The sequence below is a fragment of the Myripristis murdjan genome, chromosome 20 (genome assembly GCF_902150065.1).
Source record: "Myripristis murdjan chromosome 20, fMyrMur1.1, whole genome shotgun sequence".
Taxonomy (NCBI): domain Eukaryota; kingdom Metazoa; phylum Chordata; class Actinopteri; order Holocentriformes; family Holocentridae; genus Myripristis; species Myripristis murdjan.
The window spans coordinates 9,429,578-9,455,463 of record NC_043999.1 but is presented as its reverse complement, the minus strand read 5'-3'; the positions used below and the strand labels follow the sequence as shown (position 1 = coordinate 9,455,463).

At 39.5% G+C, this 25,886-nt stretch overlaps 2 protein-coding genes across 2 annotated transcripts; one reads left to right on the top strand and one right to left on the bottom strand.

The window, feature by feature from the left end:
- Positions 1-734: 734 nt before the first annotated feature.
- On the bottom strand, positions 735-9,400 carry LOC115378957 (inositol monophosphatase 1-like). Its single transcript, XM_030079553.1, has 9 exons — positions 9,291-9,400; positions 8,880-8,999; positions 8,395-8,528; positions 7,823-7,927; positions 7,503-7,548; positions 6,777-6,885; positions 6,416-6,524; positions 6,098-6,249; positions 735-1,708 (listed from the first exon to the last, which is right to left on the bottom strand). The coding sequence occupies exons 2-9, from the start codon at positions 8,940-8,942 to the stop codon at positions 1,590-1,592; spliced, it is 837 nt and encodes a 278-aa protein (XP_029935413.1). The 5' UTR covers positions 8,943-8,999; positions 9,291-9,400; the 3' UTR covers positions 735-1,589.
- Positions 9,401-20,847: 11,447 nt separating this feature from the next.
- LOC115379017 (ADP-ribosyl cyclase/cyclic ADP-ribose hydrolase 1-like) lies at positions 20,848-23,612 on the top strand. Its single transcript, XM_030079670.1, has 8 exons — positions 20,848-20,963; positions 21,088-21,214; positions 21,375-21,510; positions 22,476-22,558; positions 22,687-22,760; positions 22,843-22,935; positions 23,046-23,132; positions 23,366-23,612. The coding sequence occupies exons 1-8, from the start codon at positions 20,848-20,850 to the stop codon at positions 23,463-23,465; spliced, it is 816 nt and encodes a 271-aa protein (XP_029935530.1). The 3' UTR covers positions 23,466-23,612.
- Positions 23,613-25,886: the final 2,274 nt, after the last annotated feature.

The following is a 25,886-nucleotide window of genomic DNA, read 5'->3' as shown; positions in this document are numbered from 1 at the left end:
GAGTAAGTCTTTGTATTTTTTATCAACTCAGAGACAGGTTTCCACAGTTCTATGACGTGTCAGAGGCTAAGGTCTGTTTTCTGTTATTTGGTACTCTGCATATTGCCAGAGGGAAGCTTACTGTGGTCATTTTCATTTTTATGGGCGTCATTACAAAGACAGACCCAAAAAGAAAGTCGGTTGATTTCTCCAAAATTAACACTGCCATTTATCTATGCAGGAAATATGATACGCCTGATACTAAATCAGGATGTAGTGGCTTGTTAGTGTGAGAACCAATTTATGTTGCCTTCTCCAAAGCAGAGATTTTCTCACGTTTGAGAACATATGGGTTTGCAAAGCATTTTTTTTTTTACTGTGTCACAGGGGAGGAGTTGTATTTTACAGGAATGTTTGACTGAATCAGCAGAGATGGGAGATGGTTGGATTTTTTAGTACTCTTTGTTCCCCTCCTTCATTTATTTATTTATTTTTTTTTCTTGGCTTGTTTGGGTGTGTATGCTTTTGTTCTAGCCTTCAGCTTACTGACTGCCTGCTGGCCATGCCACTGTAAGCTCTTGTATTTGTTCATGTTAACTCTCAGATTACAATGCCAGCTATTCCTCTAATGAAATTTGATACTACAGCTGTGGTTCTACAGCTCTTTTTGGTGTCTAGTTGTAGTACACACTGATGCATGTTGACACATGCTGTCCCTGCACAGCTTTAATGACAAGGAATTTCTCCATCTGGAGTAAGTTAAGGGACACTAGCTGGAAGATATTTATTTGTTTACTGACCTCTTTACATCTCCACTAAAAGCAAGCAAAAAAAACACAGAAGCAGACCACATGAACTTTTCTAAACAGTGTCAATGAAATAAATAATACACAGAGATAAAAGCAGTTATACAGAGTACATATTTGTTTGTATTAATGTCAGTGCAAACTATGTAATAGAATTTACCTACAAGTAATACAATAAATTTAATAATTTTACTAAACAATACAGTACCAAAATCCCTTTAGGAAAACAAAATTACTGGTCAAACTTTAGTATTTCTTCATTGTTAGAATTGCTATAATCAGGACGTCACTGAAAAAAGATACCTTGCTCTCGACTGACACTCCCTGAATAAATAAAGATGAGGATGTACTGAAATAAATAAACATAAAGTGCAATGTTTTTAAAGTTAAGTATTTTGATTATCTCCTTAAGATTGCTCCTACAAAAACTGCAGTAATTACTTGACGTCTATTGTGTAATATGAACTGTAATGGACTACACTGATCAAATTCCATGATCAGATTCTGGCTGCATTGTTCAAATAACAATAATAAAAAAATAATAAAATGAAAGAAGGAATAAAATAGCACAACCCTTGAGTGTCTCAGTTAAGATGCACGACGACGAATGCGAAGAGGAAGAACACTAAAAGCGTTAACACTGAGGGTTTTCACAAATCCACTGAGGTGTTTTTTCAGAGGTAAGTATATCATTCTGGTTCTTAAGGCAAAGACAGATATCCTGACCTGTTTAAAGTCAAACGGCTAAACGTGTGTGCTCGTGTGTGCACATGCGTGGGCGGATGAGACTGGCAGGAAGGTGTGCTAGTCCTCTGCGTCGTCCCTTCCACACGGGAACTCTGTTATCTCCTTGGCGATGCGTTCTGCTATTGCTCTGCTGCTGGCTACGACCAGCCTCCGAGACATCAGATCAAAAGATCCTCCTGGTTTAAAAAAAAAACATTTAAAAAGCATAAATTTGAGCAGATACATCAGTGTGTTTTACTTTGAACACAAAACAAAGAACTCACAATGTTTTATTTACTGGCAAGCATCTACATGTGCTCACGTTGCTAAGAGATGGTAGTATTTATATTCAGAGTCATATTACATGCTCCACACAGACTGGCATGAGACAAGACTTCATGCCAGTCTGTGTGGAGGACTTGTGGTTGCAGGTTCAGTTACCATATGTTAAACCACTATTGGCTGGATGCTGTTACAGACCACCGAGTGTCAACAGCTTGTATCTGAGTTAATTGTGTGATATGATTGACAGTCTCTGCGACCATGGAAACAGATTCTACCAAATGTGAGACCTGAACATTAATTGGTTGTCGCAGTCAAGTTTTTAATGTAGCCAACACATGTTATTTAACACAAGTCATTCATCAGCCAACAAGAATCCATATAAACAGTTTTAGCATAGATCATATCTTTACAAATGCTGTGGTCATGTGCTTGAAGGGAATCTCTGTTCCTATTCGGTGTGGTGATTCCAACTTAATAGTTATAACTAGGAATGCAAAGGTAGCTAAGGGGAAACCAAAAGTAATAAGATCATATAAGAATTTCTGTCAGGAATCGTTCTGTACTGATGTAAATCATTTATGCTCATCTGATGTGTATGAGGAAGACCAGCCTGATTATGTCAGTAAGGCTTTCGAAAACATGCTCTACCCTGTAGGGAACAAGCATGTATCTTTAAAAAAAAAAAAAAAAAATATATATATATATATATACACACACACACACACACACACACACACACACACACACACACACACACACACACAGTAAAAAATGTCAGGGCACCATGGATTGATAATGAGCTGCAAAGCATTATGGTTGATTGAGATGTGGCAAAGGGTACTGTAAACAGGACTGGGAATAAGGATGACTGGCAAAACTATTGTCAACTGAGTAATCAAGTCACTAAAATCAATAGGAAAAAGAATAAAATGTTCTTCAAATTCAAGATAAATGAGTGTAAATACGATGAAAAAAAAAAAAAAAAAAAACACTGTGGGGCACCCTAAATGAAAGCCTTGTCAAACTCAGTCTTTTATTGATGCATGTGACTCATCTCTAACAAAACCACATGACTCTGCAAATTATTTTAATGATTTTTTCAATCAATAACGTGTACAAAATGAGACAAGACAAGCCATTTATGAATCATAGCCCATCGTATAAGTGCAGAATTGCTAGATCTAAGGCTTTTGAAACTGGTGGCCAGCTTTCGAACTGGTGGTTTGGCTGGACCTGTTTGCCACATCTTTATCACCAGTATTAATAAAAGTGTTTTCCCTTCAACATGGAGGAAGGCTAAGGTTATTCCACTACAAGAATGCAGTAGTGGGATTTAGTGGTACAAACAGTTGGCCAATCAGTCTGCTACTGATTCTTAGCAAACTGTTTGTGGTTTGTGAACAAATACACCGTTTTTTTCAATGAAAATAATTTAACAACTGACTCTCAGCATGCCTGTTGCGAAGAGCATTCAGCTGGAACAGCATTAACATAGATGACAGATCACTGCCTAACATTTACTGACAATAATAACCTGGTGGGAGTGGTGTTAGTAGATTTTAGTTCAGCTTTTGATGTACTGGGCCACACATCATTGCTGGATAAACTTAAATGTTATAAATTTGCACATCACACTCTATGGTGGTTCACCAGTGATCTGTCCAACAGAAAACAATATGTATTTTATAATGGTACTTTTTCAAATGTGAAAGAGTTACAATGTGGTGTCCCACAAGGAAGCTGTTTGGAGCTGTCACTGTTCTCTAAATTCACCAATGATCTTCCTCTTTTTCTAAATGAAGCAAGAGCAGTGATGTATGCAGATGATACAACAGTTTACTCACCAGCAGCTGTAATTGTCTAACGCGCTCGATAGGGAATTACAATGAGCTGTAATGTGGGCATGGAATAATAAGTTGGTTCTTAATCTATCAAAAACAAAAAGTGTTGAATTTGGATCAAACTTTAGCCTTAAACACAAGCCTCAGCTGAACTTGTCTGCACAGGGAGTGCCTGTGGAGCAGGTAGAGGAAACCAAACTCCTTGGAGTGATGTTATACAGCAAATTGAACTGGTCAAAGCAGATTGAAAAAACTGTTGCAGTCATGGGGAGAGGTCTGTCAGTTATTAAGAGGTGTGGATAATTTGCAGCAGTGTGGTCAAGAGCATCAAATAAATACTTGGACAAAATACAGTTACTCCAGACCAGAGCCGCACACCTCACTCTCAACTGTAACAGAAGAGCTAACATCATAAGGATGCATGTAACCTTAGGCTGGTCATTGGTGAGGGACAGGATCACTATCTCTCTGGTCTGTTTTATAAGAAATATTTTATCGTCTAAAATTCTGAATGCTTTGTACCATCAGTTTTCACACAGAAATGACCATTACTTTAATACAGGGTTTTCTATTTCAAAAACGAATTCAGGGCAGCATACTGTTGTGTACAGGAAAACGAGAGAGTGGGTAATTGGTCGTTGGAGTAATTATTGTTATTGGAAGTCTATGCTGACTGTTTCATTGCTTTATGTTTGTTTGCTTTTTTGCATTAGGATGTCATTTTTGTGTTGCGATATAATGTTTACTTATGTGGACCCCAGTAAGGGCAGTTGCTATCTTGGTAGTGAATAATGAGGATCCAAATAAATAAACAAATATTTTCATTTGGTCCTTGATGAACTGCACATCAGAAATATTTCTAGTCCTAACCATTACAGGAAAGCTCATGGCCTGGAAGTTACAGCTCCTGCTGGGCCTATTTTTCAGTGCTGCCCCCCTAGAAGGCTGATTTTTCCATTTCTTTGTAATTCAAATGGCTTGTGAAACTGTTTCACGAGCTAGTCAAGGATTCGTTCCAAGTTCCCTCATTTCCTAATAAAGTAAACCATGCCATTTTGCTTGCATGCTTGATTTGGCTTTCCACATTATTTCAGCTTTCTCATTGTAAGTAGGCTTAATGTGCTGTTGGAGGAGTAACATTACTGTGCTAGACCTCGCTAAATGTTGCAAAATACTAAATGTTGGCAGCAGCTAGTCATTAAAGGACCATACCAGTGAATTTGAAAGTTTGGCCCATTTACTGTAATTTTCCGACATTTTACATTGCAATAAATGTAAATCTGCAAATCATGTGGGCATACTACAGCTTTCACAACATATAATCAAGATCCTTCAATTTTCAATTTGTAATTTTGGTTGACACTCCCACCTTCTAATGTTCTGCTTCTGTGACTGACAAAATCATCACCATTCATTAACTACAGAACTGATAATTGGATGTGTGAAGCAAATTTTCCATGGTGACTGTTTCCAATAGATAAATGGTTTCACTCCATCCAGTTTCAAGTGATCAAAGCACAACAGCGCTACTGCTTTCAGGAAAACTAATGTGGACAAACTTATTTCACTGATGGAATGCTGATGTGAAGAAAGTCCCAAGTCTCTGAAAGTTCATTTTCATATCGTAATGGAATGAATGGAATCCAATGGCTGGTTAAAAGATAGGAAAAATTGTCTGAGTTCTAAATTACAGCTACTTTCTTTGGCAAAAGATGGCAAGTCTTCAACTGGTATGAAGGTAGTTTTTACACATGCCATGTGCATCACTTTTAAGCATCAATGTTTCAATGTCAAATTAAATTTCATACCTCAGTTACTGTAAACAACTATGGTCATGGTGATAAGTGACAGTCTCTAACTTCGCATGTTAGCGGTAGTGTTTTTCAAAGAGGAACACATTTATCAAAACCCTGCTGTTTCCTGTTGCACAGATGATGTTGCTGCTTTGCCACCCCCCACTCCCCCCTCTCCATCCCTTGCAGTGCTTTACAGGCATTTGATTTCAAGAACAAGATGGATGACAGCAGATAGCTGAATTAATAAACAATTATAATAAATAGATCATGAACAATAATAGCTTCAACCCTTGAGCTCTGTTTGCAGCTCTTTCATTAAGCCATCTCCCCTTGTGCTGTAAAGCAATAAAGCAGACTTCCTACCAATCCACATCCAGTGACAGTGTAAAATCTAACACTCAGTAGTTGCTGTAGAGGCAGGAACCACTGGTCTTGTTTGTAATTCTATTAAAATATCAGAATGAGTGTAGAAAATTTCTTAATGAAAAATGATACACACGGCAACCTGAGCGGACAGGGAGTCAGTAACTTGCTGAAGTCATCTCTCTTCTCACTAAGCCACCCTGGTGAGTGCCTGCTTTATTTAATCTGGTGACTTGGTGGTTTTTAAAGGTTCCCACAGGTAAAGTGATCTTTGAAAAGTTGACTCCGCTCAGTGACTCACCTGAAATGTCCATAATAACTCCTCCGGCTTCAGTGATGATCGCTGCGCCTCCAGCCATGTCCCAGCAGTGGATACCCATGTGATAGTAGGCATCAGCTGCTCCGCACGCCACCAAACACATGTTTACTGCCGCGCTGCCTGGGGATCGGATACTATAGATGGACATAAAATGTTCACTGTAATTTCTACTATACAAAACAACTTTACCTTCCAGATGGTTTAATTAACAAGCTTTGTTAAGTGTGTGTTTGTATGTGTGTGTGTGTGTGTGAGTGTGCGCACAAATGCGCATTCGTGTTTTTTTGTGTGTGTTTTTACCCATGTACGGGGATGCTGAGGATTGTCTTCATGTTAGCCATCATTATTCTGAAGTGCTCAGGATCATTCTTGAAGCCCATTTCTGTTAGTACCAAGGACTTTGTGATATCTTAAAAAAACGAAAGAGAAAAATATCAATTGACAAATCACAGCCTGCTCACAAAGTTTCAGAAAATGCAGTCACTGAGTCAAAACATTGAATCATAATGTATAGCTGTCCAAAGATACACTCAAATACTATATAGAGCTGTTACTCTTCTTAGACTAGGTCTGGCTGTATAACTATGGATGATGCCTCCACCTAGTGGACGTATTTATAATTACAACACCAAAGTCTGATGTGTCAGTATGCAAAGGGAACCTTCTTGTCCAGACACTTTGATGGGGACTCCATTGCAGAACGCTCCTTTCCCTTTCCGTGCTGTATACATTTTGTCCTCAATGCAGCTGTAGACAATGCCAAACTCTATCTGGGACCATGATAAAGCACAGAGAGAGGAGGCTGATTTATGTGGGAGGATGGCTTAGAATTAAACAACAGGAATGCATCAGGAGGGGTAAAAGCAAAACCACCATTCAGCCATTATAAAAATGACATAAATAAGCATAAAAATATTTATGATATGCATTTTAATGTTTGCCTTCTGATATAATTATCATGTTCATATTTTTACAATTAAAGCCTGTATGGGTAACCTTTTTACTTCATAATTTTGACAAATCACCATTTTATACAGAAGATACGGTCCAAACTGAATGCACCGACAAAAAAAAATCCAGTCTCTGAGCTGTTCCTTGGGCTGTAATTTCATTTGTTAAAATGCGTTTACTGTCAATCAAACAACCAATCACCTCAAAGAAACATCGCAATTTAATCATGTGTTGTGCACATGCCCATGCAGTGCTGCTCGCTTCCCCTCCCCAAAAAAACTCTGCCTAGCCTAAAGTAATTTAGCTCCTACTTCCTACTTTTCTGATCAAGGTCCACCCACGCTAAAAAGTTACCTACACAAGCTTTAAAAGGTTAATGTCATTGACCCCGTGTAATATGAAGAAGAAGAAAAAAGATAAATCACAAACAACCTACCTCTTTCTTCACAGTGAAGCCAACTGATACAGACACAAAAGGGAACCTAGAACAGAAAATGTATAATCCGGTAATTCACTGAACTCCTTGAGGATTTGAGTCTAGAGGAATCAATTTCCATTATCAGTTCAGTTTCATCTAGGTAGGCTAATTATCCTTGACGGAGAGGTCACTCCGAGACAGAAGCTAATTAAAGATAAAAATAGAGTTAAGGAGCTCTAAAACCAAAGCAAATTCTGCTCAGTAGTAACTTTATCAGTAGTTCACACAACAGTCACTGTATGGGATTTTTGAAAGTACCAGCTAACTACGAGCGGCACCTGTGAACAAAGTTGGTAGTCCCATCGATAGGATCGATGATCCAGGTAGGATTGTCACTCAGGATACTGGGGGCGCCTGCTGCCACCGACTCCTCCCCTATGAAGCTTCACAAAACACACAACACAGTAAAATGAAAAAGATACACAAATGTTTATTTTTAAGGATATGAACATATAAAATTCTATGATCTCAACTGTAAAAATAATGTATATCTCTAATTGTTCAGGATATTGTCTATGCTGTACAGCCACTTTTTCACTACAGTTGGTTATGTGATATAAAGTGAGTGATTTTTCCCAGCGGCATGGCACTAAAACGTATTATGATAAACGACCATCCAGACTTCAAACTATAAAGCTGTCAATTTCTAAGCTAATGCAAAGTGAAATAAGATGTGTAGTGTCAACAGCTGAATGAAACATAGGCTTGCTTGCATACATTACATGAAAGGCCACTTACAATTAACTAGATAGCAAATTTTTAAACACCAGACGCTGCTGGTGGTTGTTACTGAAGTATTCTTTAATTAAGCTGCAGAAAAAATCTCCATCTTGTCCCTCATTGCTGATACCTGTGTGTGGGGTACTTCTCCTTGATTGAGGATATGATGAGATGTTCCACCCGCTGGTCTGTTTCGGTCACCAGATCCACTGGAGAGCTCTTCTGCATGATGGCAATGTCTTTTTGCAGCGCCTCACGGATCACCTGGCAGAGGCACAACAACAACAACAACACGCTCAGTCAAGGGATTTCCACAGATGAGTGACTGTATCTGCCATTTTCATCTGTTTCACAGAATTACGGTTGCACATTACTGGCGCGCCATGTCACAAATGTTAAATTGTCTGTGCTCCAAGCATATCTCTGGCTTCATACATATTTTTTGACAGACTGTGGATATCTCATTTCTATTATATAGTATGTCACATGCAGACTAGTGTTTTTCCAATTAACAATGATAGCACTGTGGCACAGAAAAACACATAATCAGAGTGCAATGTTTCAATCCAAACTAGGTGTTCACCACGATATATAAGCATCTTGGCACTTTCTCACCTTGCCAGCCTGTCTGGTGACTTCCACACAGAAGTCCATGCACTCCTGCCACGGATCGCTCATGTTGATGTGGGAGGAAAAAGTAAAGACTGTCCACAGATGCACAGATTGAACTGTATCCTGTGACAAAGAAGGAAGATGGCTCAAGTCCACCGATGGTCTCATTTACGGTAGTAATTGTGTTACAAATGGAAAGCCAAATAATGACCAAGCATGCAAACTAGCGAGCGAAAGATGCTGCACAATCTAACGTAACTTAGCAACAGCTAGCTAGCTAAGTTACTTCAGCTAATTAGCTCAAGTGAGGGTGGCGGATAAAGTATAAAAGAGCCTGGTGTTTAGTGACATACAGTGCGAGCCAAATAAAGTATATACTTCTATTAATTAGTTGTAACATAGCTCTTAACTTACTTTCCTGCAGTTTTCCTCTATTCACCGGCTTTTTCACGGAAGCTCAACCTGCAGCCACTGACTCTTGACGAGACTCTTCACTTCCACGGCTACAGAGGGCGGGACTAACCATAACTCCCACTCTCATTGGTCAATCAGTACCACTTGATGCTGAAAGCGTCGCTTTCATTGGCTGGAGCAGTGTAAACGCCCCCACATAACGAACCACAGCAAGGACTCATTTAAAGGAAGAAAGGGGAATCACATGCTGTGAATGTCAGAGTGTGAACTAGAAGAAGTGGTAATAACAGCAACAAAGTGTATAAATATAGCCGTAAAATAAAGTGACTCATAATCTTTACCTTCACACAGACTGATTTTTAATGCCTTGCAGGGAGAAATTCAACAATACAGGATGATTGTTAAGACAAATTATAATCAGTAGGCTTATAAATCAGGCAGGCAAATACATCATATCTGAAAGTGAAAGAAACTGAAGTCCATGTCATTATGATTGGGCTTAGTAACAATGTACAGTACAGGCCAAAAGTTTGGACACACCTTCTCATTCAATGTGTTTTCTTTATTTTCATGATTATTTACATTGTAGATTCTAACTGAAGGCATCACAACTATGAATGAACACATGTGGAGTTATGTACTTAACAAAAAAAGGTGAAATAACTGAAACATGTTTTATATTCTAGTTTCTTCAAAATAGCCACCCTTTGCTCTGATTACTGCTTTGCACACTCTTGGCATTCTCTCAATGAGCTTCAAGAGGTTGTCACCTGAAATGGTTTTCCAACAGTCTTGAAGGAGTTCCCAGAGGTGTTTAGCACTTGTTGGCCCCTTTGCCTTCACTCTGCGGTCCAGCTCACCCCAAACCATCTGGATTGGGTTCAGGTCCGGTGACTGTGGAGGCCAGGTCATCTGCCGCAGCACTCCATCACTCTCCTTCTTGGTCAAATAGCCCTTACACAGCCTGGAGGTGTGTTTGGGGTCATTGTCCTGTTGAAAAATAAATTATGGTCAAACCAAACGCAAACCGGATGGGATGGCATGTCGCTGCAGGATGCTGTGGTAGCCATGCTGGTTCAGTGTGCCTTCAATTTTGAATAAATCCCCAACAGTGTCACCAGCAAAACACCCCCACACCATCACACCTCCTCCTCCATGCTTCACAGTGGGAACCAGGCATGTGGAATCCATCCGTTCACCTTTTCTGCGTCTCACAAAGACACGGCGGTTGGAGCCAAAGATCTCAAATTTGGACTCATCGGACCAAAGCACAGATTTCCACTGGTCTAATGTCCATTCCTTGTGTTTCTTGGCCCAAACAAATCTCTTCTGCTTGTTGCCTCTCCTTAGCAGTGGTTTCCTAGCAGCTATTTGACCATGAAGGCCTGATTGGCGCAGTCTCCTCTTAACAGTTGTTCTAGAGATGGGTCTGCTGCTAGAACTGTGTGGCATTTATCTGGTCTCTGATCTGAGCTGCTGTTAACTTGCGATTTCTGAGGCTGGTGACACGGATGAACTTGTCCTCAGAAGCAGAGGTGACTCTTGGTCTTCCTTTCCTGGGTCGGTGCTCATGTGTGCCAGTTTCGTTGATAAGGCACACCTGTGAAGTGAAAACCATTTCAGGTGACTACCTCTTGAAGCTCATCAAGAGAATGCCAAGAGTGTGCAAAGCAGTAATCAGAGCAAAGGGTGGCTATTTTGAAGAAACTAGAATATAAAACATGTTTTCAGTTATTTCACCTTTTTTTGTTAAGTACATAACTCCACGTGTTCATTCATAGTTTTGATTCCTTCCGTGAGAATCTACAATGTAAATAGTCATGAAAATAAAGAAAACGCATTGAATGAGAAGGTGTGTCCAAACTTTTGGCCTGTACTGTATATAGGCCAATTTTTTGTTTACAAAGTAGATCTGGATTGTTTTTTCTCTGTTATCAGTCTAGCAAGATCTCTGGATCCAAATCCAAAGTCTGTCATGAGCTCGGCCTCTATGAGGACTACACTGAAGCGACATATGTAGAGCACACAGTCACTCCTTGACCACCTAGTGAGATCAGACTGCGATGCTTTGCAAATCCCTCTTTCAAGGGTAGGAGCGCAGCATACACGGATCACAAAGCAGGGCCTCTGTCTCTGACATACTGAATCTAATCCACAGGATGCAAACCACACTGACTCACTCTTTACCCAGCTTTTTGACCCATTATTGCATCTAAGCTGCCGTTATTTTTTACAAGCGAAAGAATAAGAAGCTACCTGTCCTGTGGAGAAGGATAAAAAAAATCTAATAATAAATAGCTACGCTTGATGATATGTCATTTTAAATGGGGTCAGCAGTCTCAATCATGTAAGAGATTCCAGGTGAACATCTTGAAAGGACTGAATGTGCAAATAAAGTGGAGTAGCAATAATAACGGTTAAAGGTGCACTATGCAAAGTTGCCAGGGGTTGATTTAAGTGAGAGCAGTTTAGACTTTGTTGACAAAAAAAAAAAAAAAAGTAATAAGCGTGTAATTTGATGGTTAAACCGACATGGTTCTCCTCATCAGTCTGACTAAGTGATAAATTATATATGCCACATTTTTTTCTCACTTGAGTCTCAAAGTTCTCAACTTTGTCTGTGTCCTTTGGAAGAAAATGACCAAAAACACTAACTTGTAATTTCATGATACCCTCAGTGACAGGGGAAAATGAAGTAAGAGAAAGGTGGTGAGAAAACAGTGTCCCCTTGAGAAAAATCGCCGGAGTGTGTCAGCATGCAGATTACTTTTGACAGCAGCTTGGACACGGAGGACCGACTCGGGTCTCTCCGTTATTAAGCTGATTAAATCTGCTTTGACATTTTTATATCCATCACTTGAATGAGCTGCTGACTGAAAAATTATTGGTGCCATGTAAACAATCAATGTTTGCTTTTTCCTCATTACTATAGTATTATGTGAAAAAAGCCAATGCTTCAGGAGCCTCGTGTTAAAATAGCACCTTGCTCTCCACCCGCCCATCACCTGTCAGGAAGTGATTGATGTCTGTTAGAGAAAGATGATGAATTCACCAAAGTTACATTGGACTATAGCACAAGCACATATTTATGACATGAGACATATATGAAGTGTCACATCTGGAGTTTTAGGATTATAACATTTTGAAAAGATTTTGCTTTAACGTGATATGATTATGTTTAACAAGACAGAAGTTAGAAGATAACTAGTATTAAAGGTGCGCAATACAGTTTTGACTATGACTGTGACTGATGGCTGATTATAGATCTAAGTCAGCCAGTTCTCTGTCAAGTCCTTTAGATCGTGCTTTGTGATGAGGGGCTACATCAATTAATTTGACTTGACTCGACTTGGCTAGAATGGTGCTCAGCCTCAGAATCTGCCATCCTCAGCTCAGCAGTCTCTTTCCCCAGGGTCCGAAGGAGACTTTGGCTTTGTTCAGCAGCCTTTTCTTCCAGGCTCTTCTCATCCACTTAACCCCAAAGTGCTTTCTGTCAATAGCCCGGGTCAGCCCGGTGGAGATGCTCTCCGAGTTGTCCACAGCGGCCTGTACGGAGCACTAAGAGCACAATTAACTGTAACAGCAGAGCACAACCTCTCATTCACACTCTCTAAAGACTTCACCTCAGGCTACCTGTCTCTTTTAAGTGGAAGAAATCCTATACCGTCAATGAAAAGTCTGGCAAAAAAAGAGAAGAAAAAAATCACTCAACCCAAATGATTGTTTTGACACAGGGGAAATGACTGAGTGCAAGATATCTGTGAAAATAGAGTATGGAAAAGTAAATTGAGTCAAGGTAAATCAGTGCTCTCAAAAGTGTTAATTTCCTGTAAATTGCATCATAGTGGATATCATGACATCATATCATTATCAAAAACAAAAAATCATCGATCGTCATTGATGAAACGACAGCAAAGAAGGGGACTATCCCTTACATAGCAATTGATAACAAATACGTCACCTTGTTTGACCTTCAATTATGGGATGGAGGGATGACTAATTTTCTCACATGTTGTCAAAACCTGTCAGCAGTGTATGAGATATGTGGCACATGGATGAACAAAATTACAACGCTGTTCTTGGGCAAATAATGTAATTTTGAAAATGCATTATTCTTTCATGTTTTGTCAAAATGCGGCCAGTGGTGTCCGAGGTTACCAGTATGGTGCATGAATAAAAATAAATTTTTTAAAAATCTGATGTCGTTCCTGATTTGGGCGCATTAATGTAATTCTGAAAATGCCGTGATGCAGAGGGAGAGGTGCATCATTTCATCAGTTCAGGTCAGAATTTGATCAGTGGTGCATGTCTGAGATATTGCATGCGGAGAATGCTTCCCTAGTGCAAGGAAATGCCTCATATGTGTTGTTTGTGAATGCAGCCCCAGGCCTGACTCCACCTCCAGCCACTTCCCTAATCAGAGCTAGAGGATAATGCTCCTGTTTTGGTCTACGCTCAATCTCTGGGGTTTTGAGAAGTGGTTATCGGTGGTTTGTGCGTAAACTGATTTGTGGCTGGACTAAAAATGGCAGGGAATAGTGATGGGGATGGTGGGAGTGTGGTTAGGGTGCAAATGGCTAGACAGAAAAAGAAACAAGTTAGGAGGCAGTGGTAGTAGTTCAGACGTGGGAGAAGAAGGTAGGGTGGTGTGGAGGAGGTTTGGTGAGAATGAGGGGGTTTAAGCTAATTTTAAGGTTTAAGGAAATGATATAAGGAAGGTTTGTTTGGTGGCATTGACCTGTGGGTTGAAGGAGAAAATTGGCACCATTTTGATGGTGAAAGTGTTGGGTGATGGCGGCTGGGTAGTCAAGGAGCAGAGAGAGAAAGCGATGAAGTTGACTAAAGTGTGCAACAAAATATTGGAGACTGGAGAAAGCCAAGGAGACAGGTGATGGGCCCTTTGTGAGAGGTTTTATGGAATCCCAGTGGAGAAAAAGTTGCAGGATTTAAGGGCAAATATAAAGCTGTTGCCTGATAATAACCCTATGTCCCACTGCCTTTGAGGTGTATCAAATGCCAAAACTATAGGGATAGTGTGGAGGAGACGGAGGTGATCATGAGTATGGGAAATGTGAAGATGGAGCTGAGATGAAGTGTGCCCATGTGGCCTGTGGTGGCTGTGATTTGAGAGAGAAGGCAGTGGAAGTGAAGAAGATAAGAGTGAACATGGATATATTGTACACAGAGGCAGTAAAGGTGGTTCAGAGGGAGCACAGGGTGGAGAGGAGGGAAAAAGAAATATCAGAAGGAACAGTCACTGGACAACTTCTGACACAGAGTCAGATGGGAAATGGAAATATAGTGGCTAGTGAATAAGAATTTTGTGTGTTTCATCGCTGGAGTAGGAAACTGCATGCGCCAAGCGAGGGGACGATCTAAGAAGCTTGAAATAATCGGGAAGACTGCAGCAAGATATTTAAATATCCAATGATATCTGGGATGGATGTTATGGAAGAGCTTAAAAGAATAAGAACAGTTAAGCAAAGAATCACTTTCACAGGATTAGCTTCACTAATGTTAATTCTGCTGTCAAGTGGCCAAGATTTTAAAGGATTTCTCAAGGGTTTAGAATGTAAACCTAATATAATATGTGTTGAAGAGACATGGCTTAAACCCAATTTAGATTTTGTGATTTCAAGGATATGTGTGTATAACAAGGGATCAACCAGGGGGTAATGGAGGGGGATAAGACTTGAGACTGATAGGAATGGTTTGATGGTGGTGGATTTAATGGACTCCTTGGCACTTGTGTTTAAATGATGGGGGTTTCACAAGGATTGATTGTAGATCAGGTAATGAGTCAAGTTTAGACTTGAGATCAGCCACACAGTCTTTAACAGGTAGTTGTTTGGGGGAGGGAATGAATCATACAACTAAAGTAGGTAGCAGGAGCAGAGTGTGCCTAGGAGGTACATTGAAAAGACGGCTATTTGGAAAGGATCAGTGGATAAATGGGTTAAATGGGAGATTGGTTAAACAAGTTTTGGAACGAGCTGTAGAAATATTTAATGAACATGATGCTATAACTGGGTCATTAGAAATAAGGATAGTGAAATGGGAATTAAGCTTCAACAGTTTTGCCATTTGCACCTCCTTGGTTATTGAACTGAGAAGAAATGAACATAGGGGAAATTGTAGGGTCTTTAATTTGTAGATTAGAGGGATTATTACAGTTACTTACAGATTTAGATGGTTTTGGTTGCAGATGGTTGCAGATGGTTTTACAGATGGAAAGACAGGTAGAACAGCAGCAGTAGTAATGATGAGTATGGGAAGAGGCTTATTTATGATCTGTTTTTGCATGTAAAATGATGGCCATGGTTACTGCCTTGCAATGGGTAGAGGACGACAAGCCAGGGAGAGTGGTAAGATCATCAGACTTGTGTGCAGCACTAACGCGTTTGAAACCTTAATCAAATCAGCTCCAGAAGTAGAGAGGGTTTATTGTTCAAAATGCTACAATCATTATCCAGAATTCCCCAAACACATTCGTCTTTTAGTTTTTTTGTGGGCTCCTGCTCATGTTGGAGTTGATGGGAATGAGATGGAGGATAAAGTAGCAAAAAAGAAGCTTTGAAGAGTGAGAGCAGTCACATTAATATGAATATCAGCAAAGTGGAAGCTAAAGTGGTGGCAAATCAAAAAGATGTGGCAGAATGAGTGGAATGAAAGAGAGTAAAAGAAGATATATTTTTAAAATACACCACCAGTTGGGAGTGCACACTCTGGAGGACAAAATGGGAAAGACGAAAGGGTCCTAACAAAATTAATTAAGGAATGGCCATCCCGATCTAAACAGGCCTGTATGTGACTGGACCGCATAATGATGGAAAGTGTAAATACTGTGGAGAGGAAGAAACAGTGGACCGTGTTTTACAGTGCTTCGAGAAGTATTATTCAGAGAGAGATATTTTAAAAATGCCCTAAGAGAGACTGGAGAGCAGGCGATGCATATTGGAAACCCCTTTTTAGAGTATTTCGGATCAAGAAGACTAATGAGCAGAATATGAGGAAAATCAGTACTAGTTATTTATTTTTGTGTTTACAGTTTTTTTCAATTGCTTACACGCAAAGAACATACTCTTAAACCAATGTGACAAAACTTGAACTCATTGGAACTAAACCTTAAACACAGCGTGGCCATACCTTAGACACAAGTGCTGCTTTAAACTGTGTTTGCAATTCTGCAACACACTTCCTCCTGAACACTAGACACTATTTCCTACAGAAGACACCTCGCTCAAAAATGAAAGCATGTGGTTACAATTGGGAAAACACTTATGTTCAAAATATAAAACACATCAGATTATAAGAAAACCTGAGACACACACGTGAAAGCACTTACTTAGAAAACTGAACACCAATCATTCAGGGCCGAAGCACTACAAGCAGACCCCAGGTCAGCCATTTTGAGAACTTTGCGTGGAGGCAGTGAGAGAAAGAGGCACAGGAAGGCATCGTATGCGATGTGGATGAGATTTTGTAGCTGTACGTAGTTTGATTTTGTTGTACTGTTTTATTTTTGCTTTACATACTATGTATGTATGTTTATTTATGTTTGTCAACTCACAAACCCTGGTTTCAAAACAGTAAATCCATAGGCCTAATGAGAGGCTCTCTTCCCAAAATAACACATTTTGTTTGCAAAAGGCTCTTACCATGACAAAACATTTCAAACATGCAGCAAAAGCACATTTTGTCACCGCCCAATACAACTAATCCAGCCACTCACTCACTTCATACTCAACACCAGAATGCAACACAGCCTTTTCAGTCTGAGCAGGTTCAACCTTACTTTTTCCTGCGTGTACGGTAGTCATATTTTTTTGACGATTTACATCGTCACATTTTGTAAAGCAAGTAGCAAAAGCCAATATTTCCCTCAAACAACTCAACTTCTGCCCAAATGAGTAGATTCCTTCAGTCAGCTCTACTGTACTGTAACACAGCTGACAGCAGAATACAAAATACAGCTGTCAGTTTGAACAAGGTTTTCCTGTGTGCTGCACATTCAAATGTGAACTTATAGTAAAGAACTGCATCCAAGCTCAGAAAGGCTTTGAAGTGAAATTTTACTGTGTTGATGGAAAAACTGAAATACTGTAATTCACATACAGTATTACACAGAAAAACTCAAAGGAGTTGAAAAAAATACAGAATACAATTTATAGGCCCTTTTTTTGTAGGTGCATACTGACTGATTGGTGATTGGTGGAAAGGGCAGTGATGCAGGTGCACTAGTGGTTTCATAGAGATGCAGGTGCAAAAGAGTGTGAAAAATGTGTGAATCCAATGAAAAGGTATGAACACATTTGCAAAAGAAAACCTCTGCTGTGGTTTGGAGGTGAAGTTGACGACAAAGTGGATCCCAGTTTCATTATACTGGAAAAAGTGATTGAAAAAACTGTACTGTAAAGTACAATATACTGTATACTGTATACAGTTGACAGAGTTGACACCTTTCTTATTTATTTTTATTTTTTGGTTATTTTGGAAACAGCTGTTACTGTGAAAAGATGCTTAATTTCTGTTTTGAGCTTTGCAGAATTCTTTTTGAAGAAATAAATGAAAAGCAGTAAAAACTGCAGTGTTTTGTGTTAAGTATGTTATTGTGTTGCTTGCTGCTGTGAAAGTGTGTTCATATTAGAGAAATGTGTATCCTTTTGTTATCAGAGTTGCATTTTGACAAAGGATTTTTAAGTTTTGATGACTGAGTTTCAGTTTGCCATAAATGTGTATGGTTTATTTCCAGGTGTTGTGTCTTATTTGCGTTGTGTTTAGAGTTTTGGCACAGTGAGCAAAGCATTTGTAAAATGAGTTCAAGCAATCAAAAAAAAAAACTTTATTTGATTCCCTTTTTGTATTGAATTATGACTATTGTGGTTGTTGTTTTGACTGTATTTTTTTTCTCCTTTTCTTTGGAAGAAGTATTAGAGAGGGGTTGGATCTCCAGTCCACAGTCTAGATCAGTGGGTGGCAGTGATGCACCCAGAACTCACATTCTTGCTCCTGTCCCTTGTCTCTGTTGTTGGTTGTTAGTGTTTGGTGTTTCAGGTATGTGGCTGAAGCACTCACTTAACATGCACAAAGACAGCTTTTGCATAATGCATACTTGGCTGACTGCTTTCTGTTTGATCCTTGACTTGACCTTCTGGTTGAACATGTTATGTGTTGAAACCCCACTGGTGTGTAGTTTACAGACCCAGTGGCTCATTATGTGTAGAAGCCAGAGAAATCAACCTTGTCTGTATTAGTTGTTCTGCTCAGCCTTACTGGTGCTGTGTCAGTAGCCCGTACCAAAGGTGGTGAGTAGGATCACCAGAGGATCAGTTGCATCAGTTTCTTTTCTTTTCAGTGGAGCAGAGCGCTGTATTTTGCCTTATTTTTGAGGTCCCCATACTTACACTTACACCCTACACATGTAGCTTGCAACATATTTTCCTGGGATGATTGCTGTGTTGCACCTGGGGCGAGTAAGCGGTAGCCTCCCTGCAGGGGGCGCTCCTCAGTCTGCCTCTCCATAAGTGGCCTCAGCTCACTGCTTTCCTCCTCTTTTGCTTAGTTTTGGTCAGAGTTTTATATATTAAGATTGTTACTGTTATAGATTTTGTACTAAGGCCTTATTTTTTGCTATAATTGTAAAAGAACTATTCCACCCCCCTTGGATTTAGTTTCAGTGACTTTAATTTTTTGTCTCTTAATATTTTCCCAGTAGCTCAAGTCCCTGCCTATTTAATTATTTTGATTATTCTAATAAAACATTTTTTGGTTTATTCTGAGAAAATGTCAGTAACAAATATGTGTGCCTTATTAATTTTCAAGCAATAGTCAAGGTTTTTGGTACTGTACTTCCTGAGGTGACATTCCCTATATGTGGTATTAGTCATTTCCTCATTCCCTCCGATTGCCCTCATCACACATGTGACATATGAGTTTGAAACTCTTTCAACACTCCTATGATCTCCTAGGATTCAGTAATCTTCAAGTGTCATCAAAATCCAATCAGCAGTGTCTAAGATTTTGTGGGGAACAAAAACACATGCTGTAGAGAAACCCAAACTAACATAAAAGCACATAGCCTTTACCACATGAACAGTATTTGATAGAACTTGCAGTAGGTCAATAACAATAACTCATCAGTAGTTGCCTGTGGTACCTCATTCATAAATGGATGGCCACGCTCAACTGTGAGGCTGTTCTGTTTCACAAACAAACCCCGCTCCGGACCACCCACAAGCCTCCGAGCGGTACTGCACACCCATGTCAAGACAAAAACTGTTTTCCGAACAGAATTTGTCCTAAAATGAAACAAGCATATCAAGTTCTGTCCTCTCTCCCATGCCATCACTCCTACAGGGAGGTCTGTGCTATTTCCATGGAGAATTTTAAGTGTCATCGTGATGAGAGTCATGCGGCTCAAGCAGTCAGACAAAGAAGCTGAAGTCTTAACTATTTTCCAGGAAAGGCTCTAGGATGGGAGAGAGTTGTAAAAAATAAGAGGCAGCATGTCTATTAGATCACATTTCGCCAGGACTCTGAAGACTGGACCAGCCAGAGCGATCAACACCTCTCCCCTTGAGTTAACCGCCTCATCTTCAAGAGACTGAATCTGGAGATGGTAAGGATTTATTTTTGTAGTGTGTGGGATTTCCAAATGATGCATTTGTATTCATTTGCTGTGTTAAAACATTACCACGAGTCAGTGGCTGGAGCTTGAGAAACGAACTAGGGCCTTTTGGAAGCCATCAGGTTGCACAGACTCTATGTAAAAATACATCTTTGAGGATGTTTTCAGCTGAACTGGTTGATAAAAGATCAGCCTTATGGCTTATAATTGAGAATAATGAAGTGCCATTTGCTGTCATTAATGTAAAAAGATATCTGTCTTTGAGATCGGCTGTTTTCAGCTGCACTGATTCTAAAAAGACCAGTCTCATGACTTTTATAAAGTAGGAGGCAACTAAATGCCACAGGATTATTAGATTTTAACAATCATGCAGGAGCACACAAGCAGCACTGTGTTTTCCGAGCCAGGGCAGTGTTTACTGGCCTGGTGCCACAACCAAAATTGATGCCAAAAAAATGCTTTTGCTGATCTGATCTGATCTGCAGTCTACACCACAGGAAAAGAGCCGAGACGTCAAGACTTCCTGAAACACCACAGCCTACTCTCTCACGCAGGTGCAAACACAAAAAAAATGTTTGCAATGCACACAACCACTGCCTTGATCTTGCTCTTGTGCTGAACCCGTAGAAATGGCCCAGTTTTGAAGAGCAGTGAGTGGTTCCAGGGTGGCCCTTGTAACATCATGTCCTCCCATCAAACACCAGTGTCCTCTGCTCCTATGTTCACTGTTCCAGTATGTAAGTAATGAGTTTTGACAAAAAAAAAAAAAAAATTATAAAACTAGTTGCAACATAAATGTAAGCTCTTACTTCCACTCACAGCTTCCTTTCATCCTTTCTTTCTCTTTCTTTTTGCTATGCCCCTCCCAAATTGGTTGAATGATACCTGTTTTTTTTTTTTTTTCTTTGTCTCTATTTCAAAGGGTTTTGTATGCTTTTGCTCTGCCACAATGAACTGAAAGCAGAACTGGGAACAACACCCAACATAAAACAGATTGTGGTTGGCCGGTGCTATAATTATATCACACTAGTTAACCCTAGCTTAAGGTAACAAACTATGCAAAAATGTCCCTTCATATCATAATATTTAGTGTTTCTATTTGCCATACTTGCCATGAAAGTGCTTGTCTTACAAGTGTGTGTTTTTTGTCTGTGTTTTGTCTGTGTGTAGGTTTGACTGTGAGGAGATCTGGAGAGAGTTTGAGGAGGTTGTTGTGCAAAGGTCCGCTTGCAATGTGAGGGTGAAGGACTATCATCGTTTGTTTCACGCAATGCCACAAACCTGGCCTTGTGATCGGGTGAGCACAAGTCAAAATACAGCGTATCTATTTTGATGGGTATTAACGTCATCCTATGACTTCTGCTGTTCACTGTGTCCTTGTGGAAGTGAAGTTCACCTCAGTGCATCCATCACAAATCGGGGTCAATCGGGGTTTCTTCTCCCTCTTGGCTCTTTAGTTTCTCTTCTGGAGTAAAACCAGGACTCTGGTGCACAGTTACACAGCTGCAGTTCGTCACTTCTGGACCCTGGAGGACACACTGGTGGGCTACATATTCAATGACCTCATCTGGTGTGGCCAGGAGGAAGACCAAGGTAGATCTTTCCTAATGTGATCACAGTAGCATTAGAGAAGACATCACAAGTGAAAGAAAGAAAGAAATAAAACACACAGCGTCCATATCAGCCACTGAATGCAGCTGAGACAAAAGCAAAAACAGCTGTATCTCAGTTATGATACAGCAATGCCAAAAATGAGCATAAGTAGCAATCAAAAAAGCAGATGCACATTGTTTTTGGTTGATTTGACTCATTATTATAATCACAGTGATTATTAAAAAAACATTGCATCATTGATCCTGTTATTATTAATTGTTGCAAGTTATTTATTGAATAGAGGATTATCTCTGGGAACTCTTATTATCAAACCAGAGCAGTGTAAATAAAATAATGCACATGACATTTTCATTTATTATTGTGTTCATGTATTTCATATCATGAGACCAGAGGAATATTCCATTAAACAGGATTAGAAAGATGGCCAGATAACCGTGGAAAAAGTTTATGCAGATGTTGGGTTTAATAATATAATTCAGTCATCCATGTTGATGGTTGTTAATAACTTGCAACATTTCACAAGATATCTTTTATCACTTTTTAAAGTTATATGGCTGACGTGCTGATCCTGGCGTGTGACATAATCTCAATGTTATATAATAGCAACCGCAGCACAAACATTTTGTTTTTGTGCATGGTTTTACCATGAAGGAATGCGTAATGAGAGGTTCACTTGAGCGCCTGTCTCTGTGCATGCAGATCGGTTGTGTAGCACTGGGATTCACATTGGAAGCATCACCGTTCAGGCACCTGCAGCTGTAGACCCAGATGTTTGGTTTAAACCTTCATGCTACAAGTTTTGCAGACTGATTAATCTGACCATTTCATGACAATGATACAGGATTTTTCTTTTCCTCTTTATGCACATATTCATGTTGGTGTTGTCTATTAACAAGGTAATGACACCCAGCCTTTTAACTGAAAGCTGTTTATTTGATACACAGATTTTGATTTCAGTTCTTGTCCGGAGTGGTCAGCATGTGTTAATCATCCAGTGTATTCCTTGTGGAGGCAAGCCTCACAAAATGTAAGTTTAATGATACGACTGAAAAACAGTTAGCGCACCACATTTTCATAATCATCATCATCATCATCATTATTATTATTTTTTACCAAAATTATCCGGTTGTCCTTGTGACTCTGTGTGTCTACTAGTTTGCAGAAACAGCCTGTGGCAATATCACAGTCCTGCTGAATGGCTCTATTGATCATGCTTTCAACAGGAAAAGGTAACGAAAGGATCAAGTCAAACAAACATGCGAGCATCTGAGGTTATTAAGTATGTAACAAAATGATCTCTTCATCTTGCAGCATGTTCGGGAGTGTTGAACTGGACAGCCTCAACCCTCGAATGGTGAATCATGTCAACATAAAGGTGGTGGCCAATCTAGAGGGACCCTTTATGTAAGGATGAGTACTGTGGATACTGTAAATTTCAGCCGGGAAAGTTGATGTTACTGTATGTGAAAACACCCATATCCAAGAACAGAGGTTGTTTTTTTTCCGTCTTACAGAGAATCGTGCACTCAGGGCTCCATTGTGGATCTGATTGAAATCCTGCAGTCTAGAGGTTTCCGCTGGACCTGCACAGACAACGACCTGTGAGTAACACCAGACCTAAATAATAAAGTAGCTGCTGTAAGGGTATTATTAAAAAAACAAAAAACAAACAAACAAACAAACAAACAAAAAAATAGCATGGTGCACTTATCCCCTGTGAAGAAAAAATAGGTAGTGAGGTTATAAAGTTACATCATGAACTCATGAATACAGATGCAGATACAAATGATGTTTCTTTATTGATTATGAACGTCCTGCTTTATTTTGTGCACAGGACCCTGATGATCCTTCAGTGTGTGCAGAACCCCAAACAGTCCTCCTGCCAGACATGTACAAACAGCCTTTTACACACAAAGAGGCTGCCACTCAACTGAACCGTCAAACACATCTCAACATGCTCACAGTTTTCAAGAATGTTGTTGTCAACCTGTTTATTTTTTAACTCAGCTCATGCAGAGAGGACTTTCAACGAACTGTTTTATCCAGTTTTCGCAACTTTTTCAGTCCTGGTTACCTTTCCAAGATGAGTATGCCCTTAGAATACAGTTGTAATAATTGCAGTGAACTATTTATAGCGCACCTTTCTTTTGTTACAAAGTGCCTCATGAGAATAAAACAAATAATAATAATTAGAATAATTTAATGAAAGGCAAAAAATGAAAATTGTTTAAAAAAAAAAAAAAAAAACAGCACACATTACAGAGAAACCAATACAATAGCTGGAAGACAAAAAAAAAAAAAAAAAAAAAAAAAAAAAAACTTTACCATACAAGTCTATGGTGAAAACAACAACAGGAGCAATTATTCCAACTTGATCATGTAATTGTGTGTGGCGTGCGATCATTGAACTTTGGTTAATTCATCACGTTGAGAGAGACTGAAGATGTCTACAAACTGTTTAGGAGGAAGAGGTTTGTATATAGAATGGATTTCAAAGCTGGACTCCTTTTTGCATGCAGGAGCAAAGCAACAAGCAATTTTATCGTTTGAAAATCATGTACATTTTTAACTTTTACTTCAGAGACTGTGTGTGTGTGTGTGTGTGTGTGTATGTGTGTGTGTGTGTGTGTGAGAGAGAGAGAGAGAGAGTAATGTAGTTTTTTCCAAAGATTTTTTAGTTGATCCCTGATGTTGAAACTTGATCCTGAAACCTGAAACTTTTTGTTTTAGGTGAGTTATGATTTCTATCATTTGCAAACCTCAGTGCTATGCCTTAAGCTGTAAATATAAAGTAAGTTTCTACTATTTTATTGATGGACTTTGAAGCAAAGATAATGCTGTTGTTGTTTGTCACTAGATGCCCTTAGCCCTAGGATGATTAATATTAACATTTAATTGCATGCATCTGCTGTAGCTGGGATACAAACATTCAAAGCCTCACTTTGTAACTTTGTTCTACTAGAAACTGAACCCATGTTTCCTCAGCTGAGTGAGCCCTGACATCAATGAGCAGACATCGACATTAAAAAAAAAAAAAAAAAAAAAAAACATACTTGAGAAGGAGTTTGATTCCCACTACCTTATACACAGTAATTTGAGGATTTACAGTGCAGTTTTAGATACTATTCATAAGACCACCCACTAAATAGTTGATCATTCAATGCTAATCTTTTGCCACATCCTGAAAAAAACAAAAAACAAGAACAAGGATGTTATTTACTGAGCAGCCTATAATTTTCATGCTTGTCCTGGTACTAGGGCAGATTATTTCCCATCATGTTCACGTTGCTTTACGACGACCTCATCCTCTCCAAATCTTATTTATGTATCACAGAAACAAAAGGGACAAAAAACTGGTTGCTCACAGTTGATAAGTCGTAAACTCTGAGGTGCTCTTGAAGTCAAAACGATCAGCTAGAGAAAAGGGGCCCCGGGGCTGACTTCAGGCACAGAGGAATCAAGCCCAGGATGTAGTTAAAATGCCTTTATTGGTTTCGGGCATATCAAAGTTGAAATCACACACACAAATTGAGGAGAACACCAACCGGTCTTCCTGAGGGCGTGGCTGCAAAGGCGAGATGTGATTCCCTAAAGCAAATAGTGGCCAGGCCATTTTGCACCGTATAACCCCAACCAACACTGAAAGCTTAATAGCAAAAGACGTCTGAGATACATAGAAGGAAACACGTTATTACCAGATATATTTGTTTGTGATCATTTTATTAATTGTGACCCTCTAAGTGTTGTTTACTGCCGGACTTGCCCATGTGAATGTTTTTATATTGTATGCACCAAGAGGCTGTTGAGAGATAGTTTACCCTGTGGCACGGCATTTTCATAATTGTCACAAGAGGGGAAGTTATTGAGCTTATTGATCAGTCTATCAGAGGTGGTGATCATGTTCAGATGTTAATTCTGAGAGAGACTTTTTGGATTTTCAAGTTTGATGCTTTGGTGTATCCAGGGAATAGCCTTTTTTTCTTTTCTTTTTTTTTGTAAATAAGCTTTCATAGGCAGTTGGGGTTATTGAGCTGATTTGTTGTCATGGTTTTAATCACTACTATCACTATTGCTATTACCAATTTCTTTTTCATATGGTCAACTTGCTGTGTACATTTGTGTGTGATGGGCTGGTGCAATTTGTCCTATTTGCCCTAAAGGAAACATGATTTTCCACCCTGTTTGACTCTTCTCTCCAGCCATGCCCTGAGGGAGAGCCGGTGTGGGCCGAAACCATCCCGCATTCTCCTGACCCTCCCTGTGTGACTGTAACTTTGATTTGCCCTGACCAATAAAGGCATTTTAATGCATCCTTGGGTTGACACCAGTGTGCCTGAAGTCATCCCAGTGGCTCC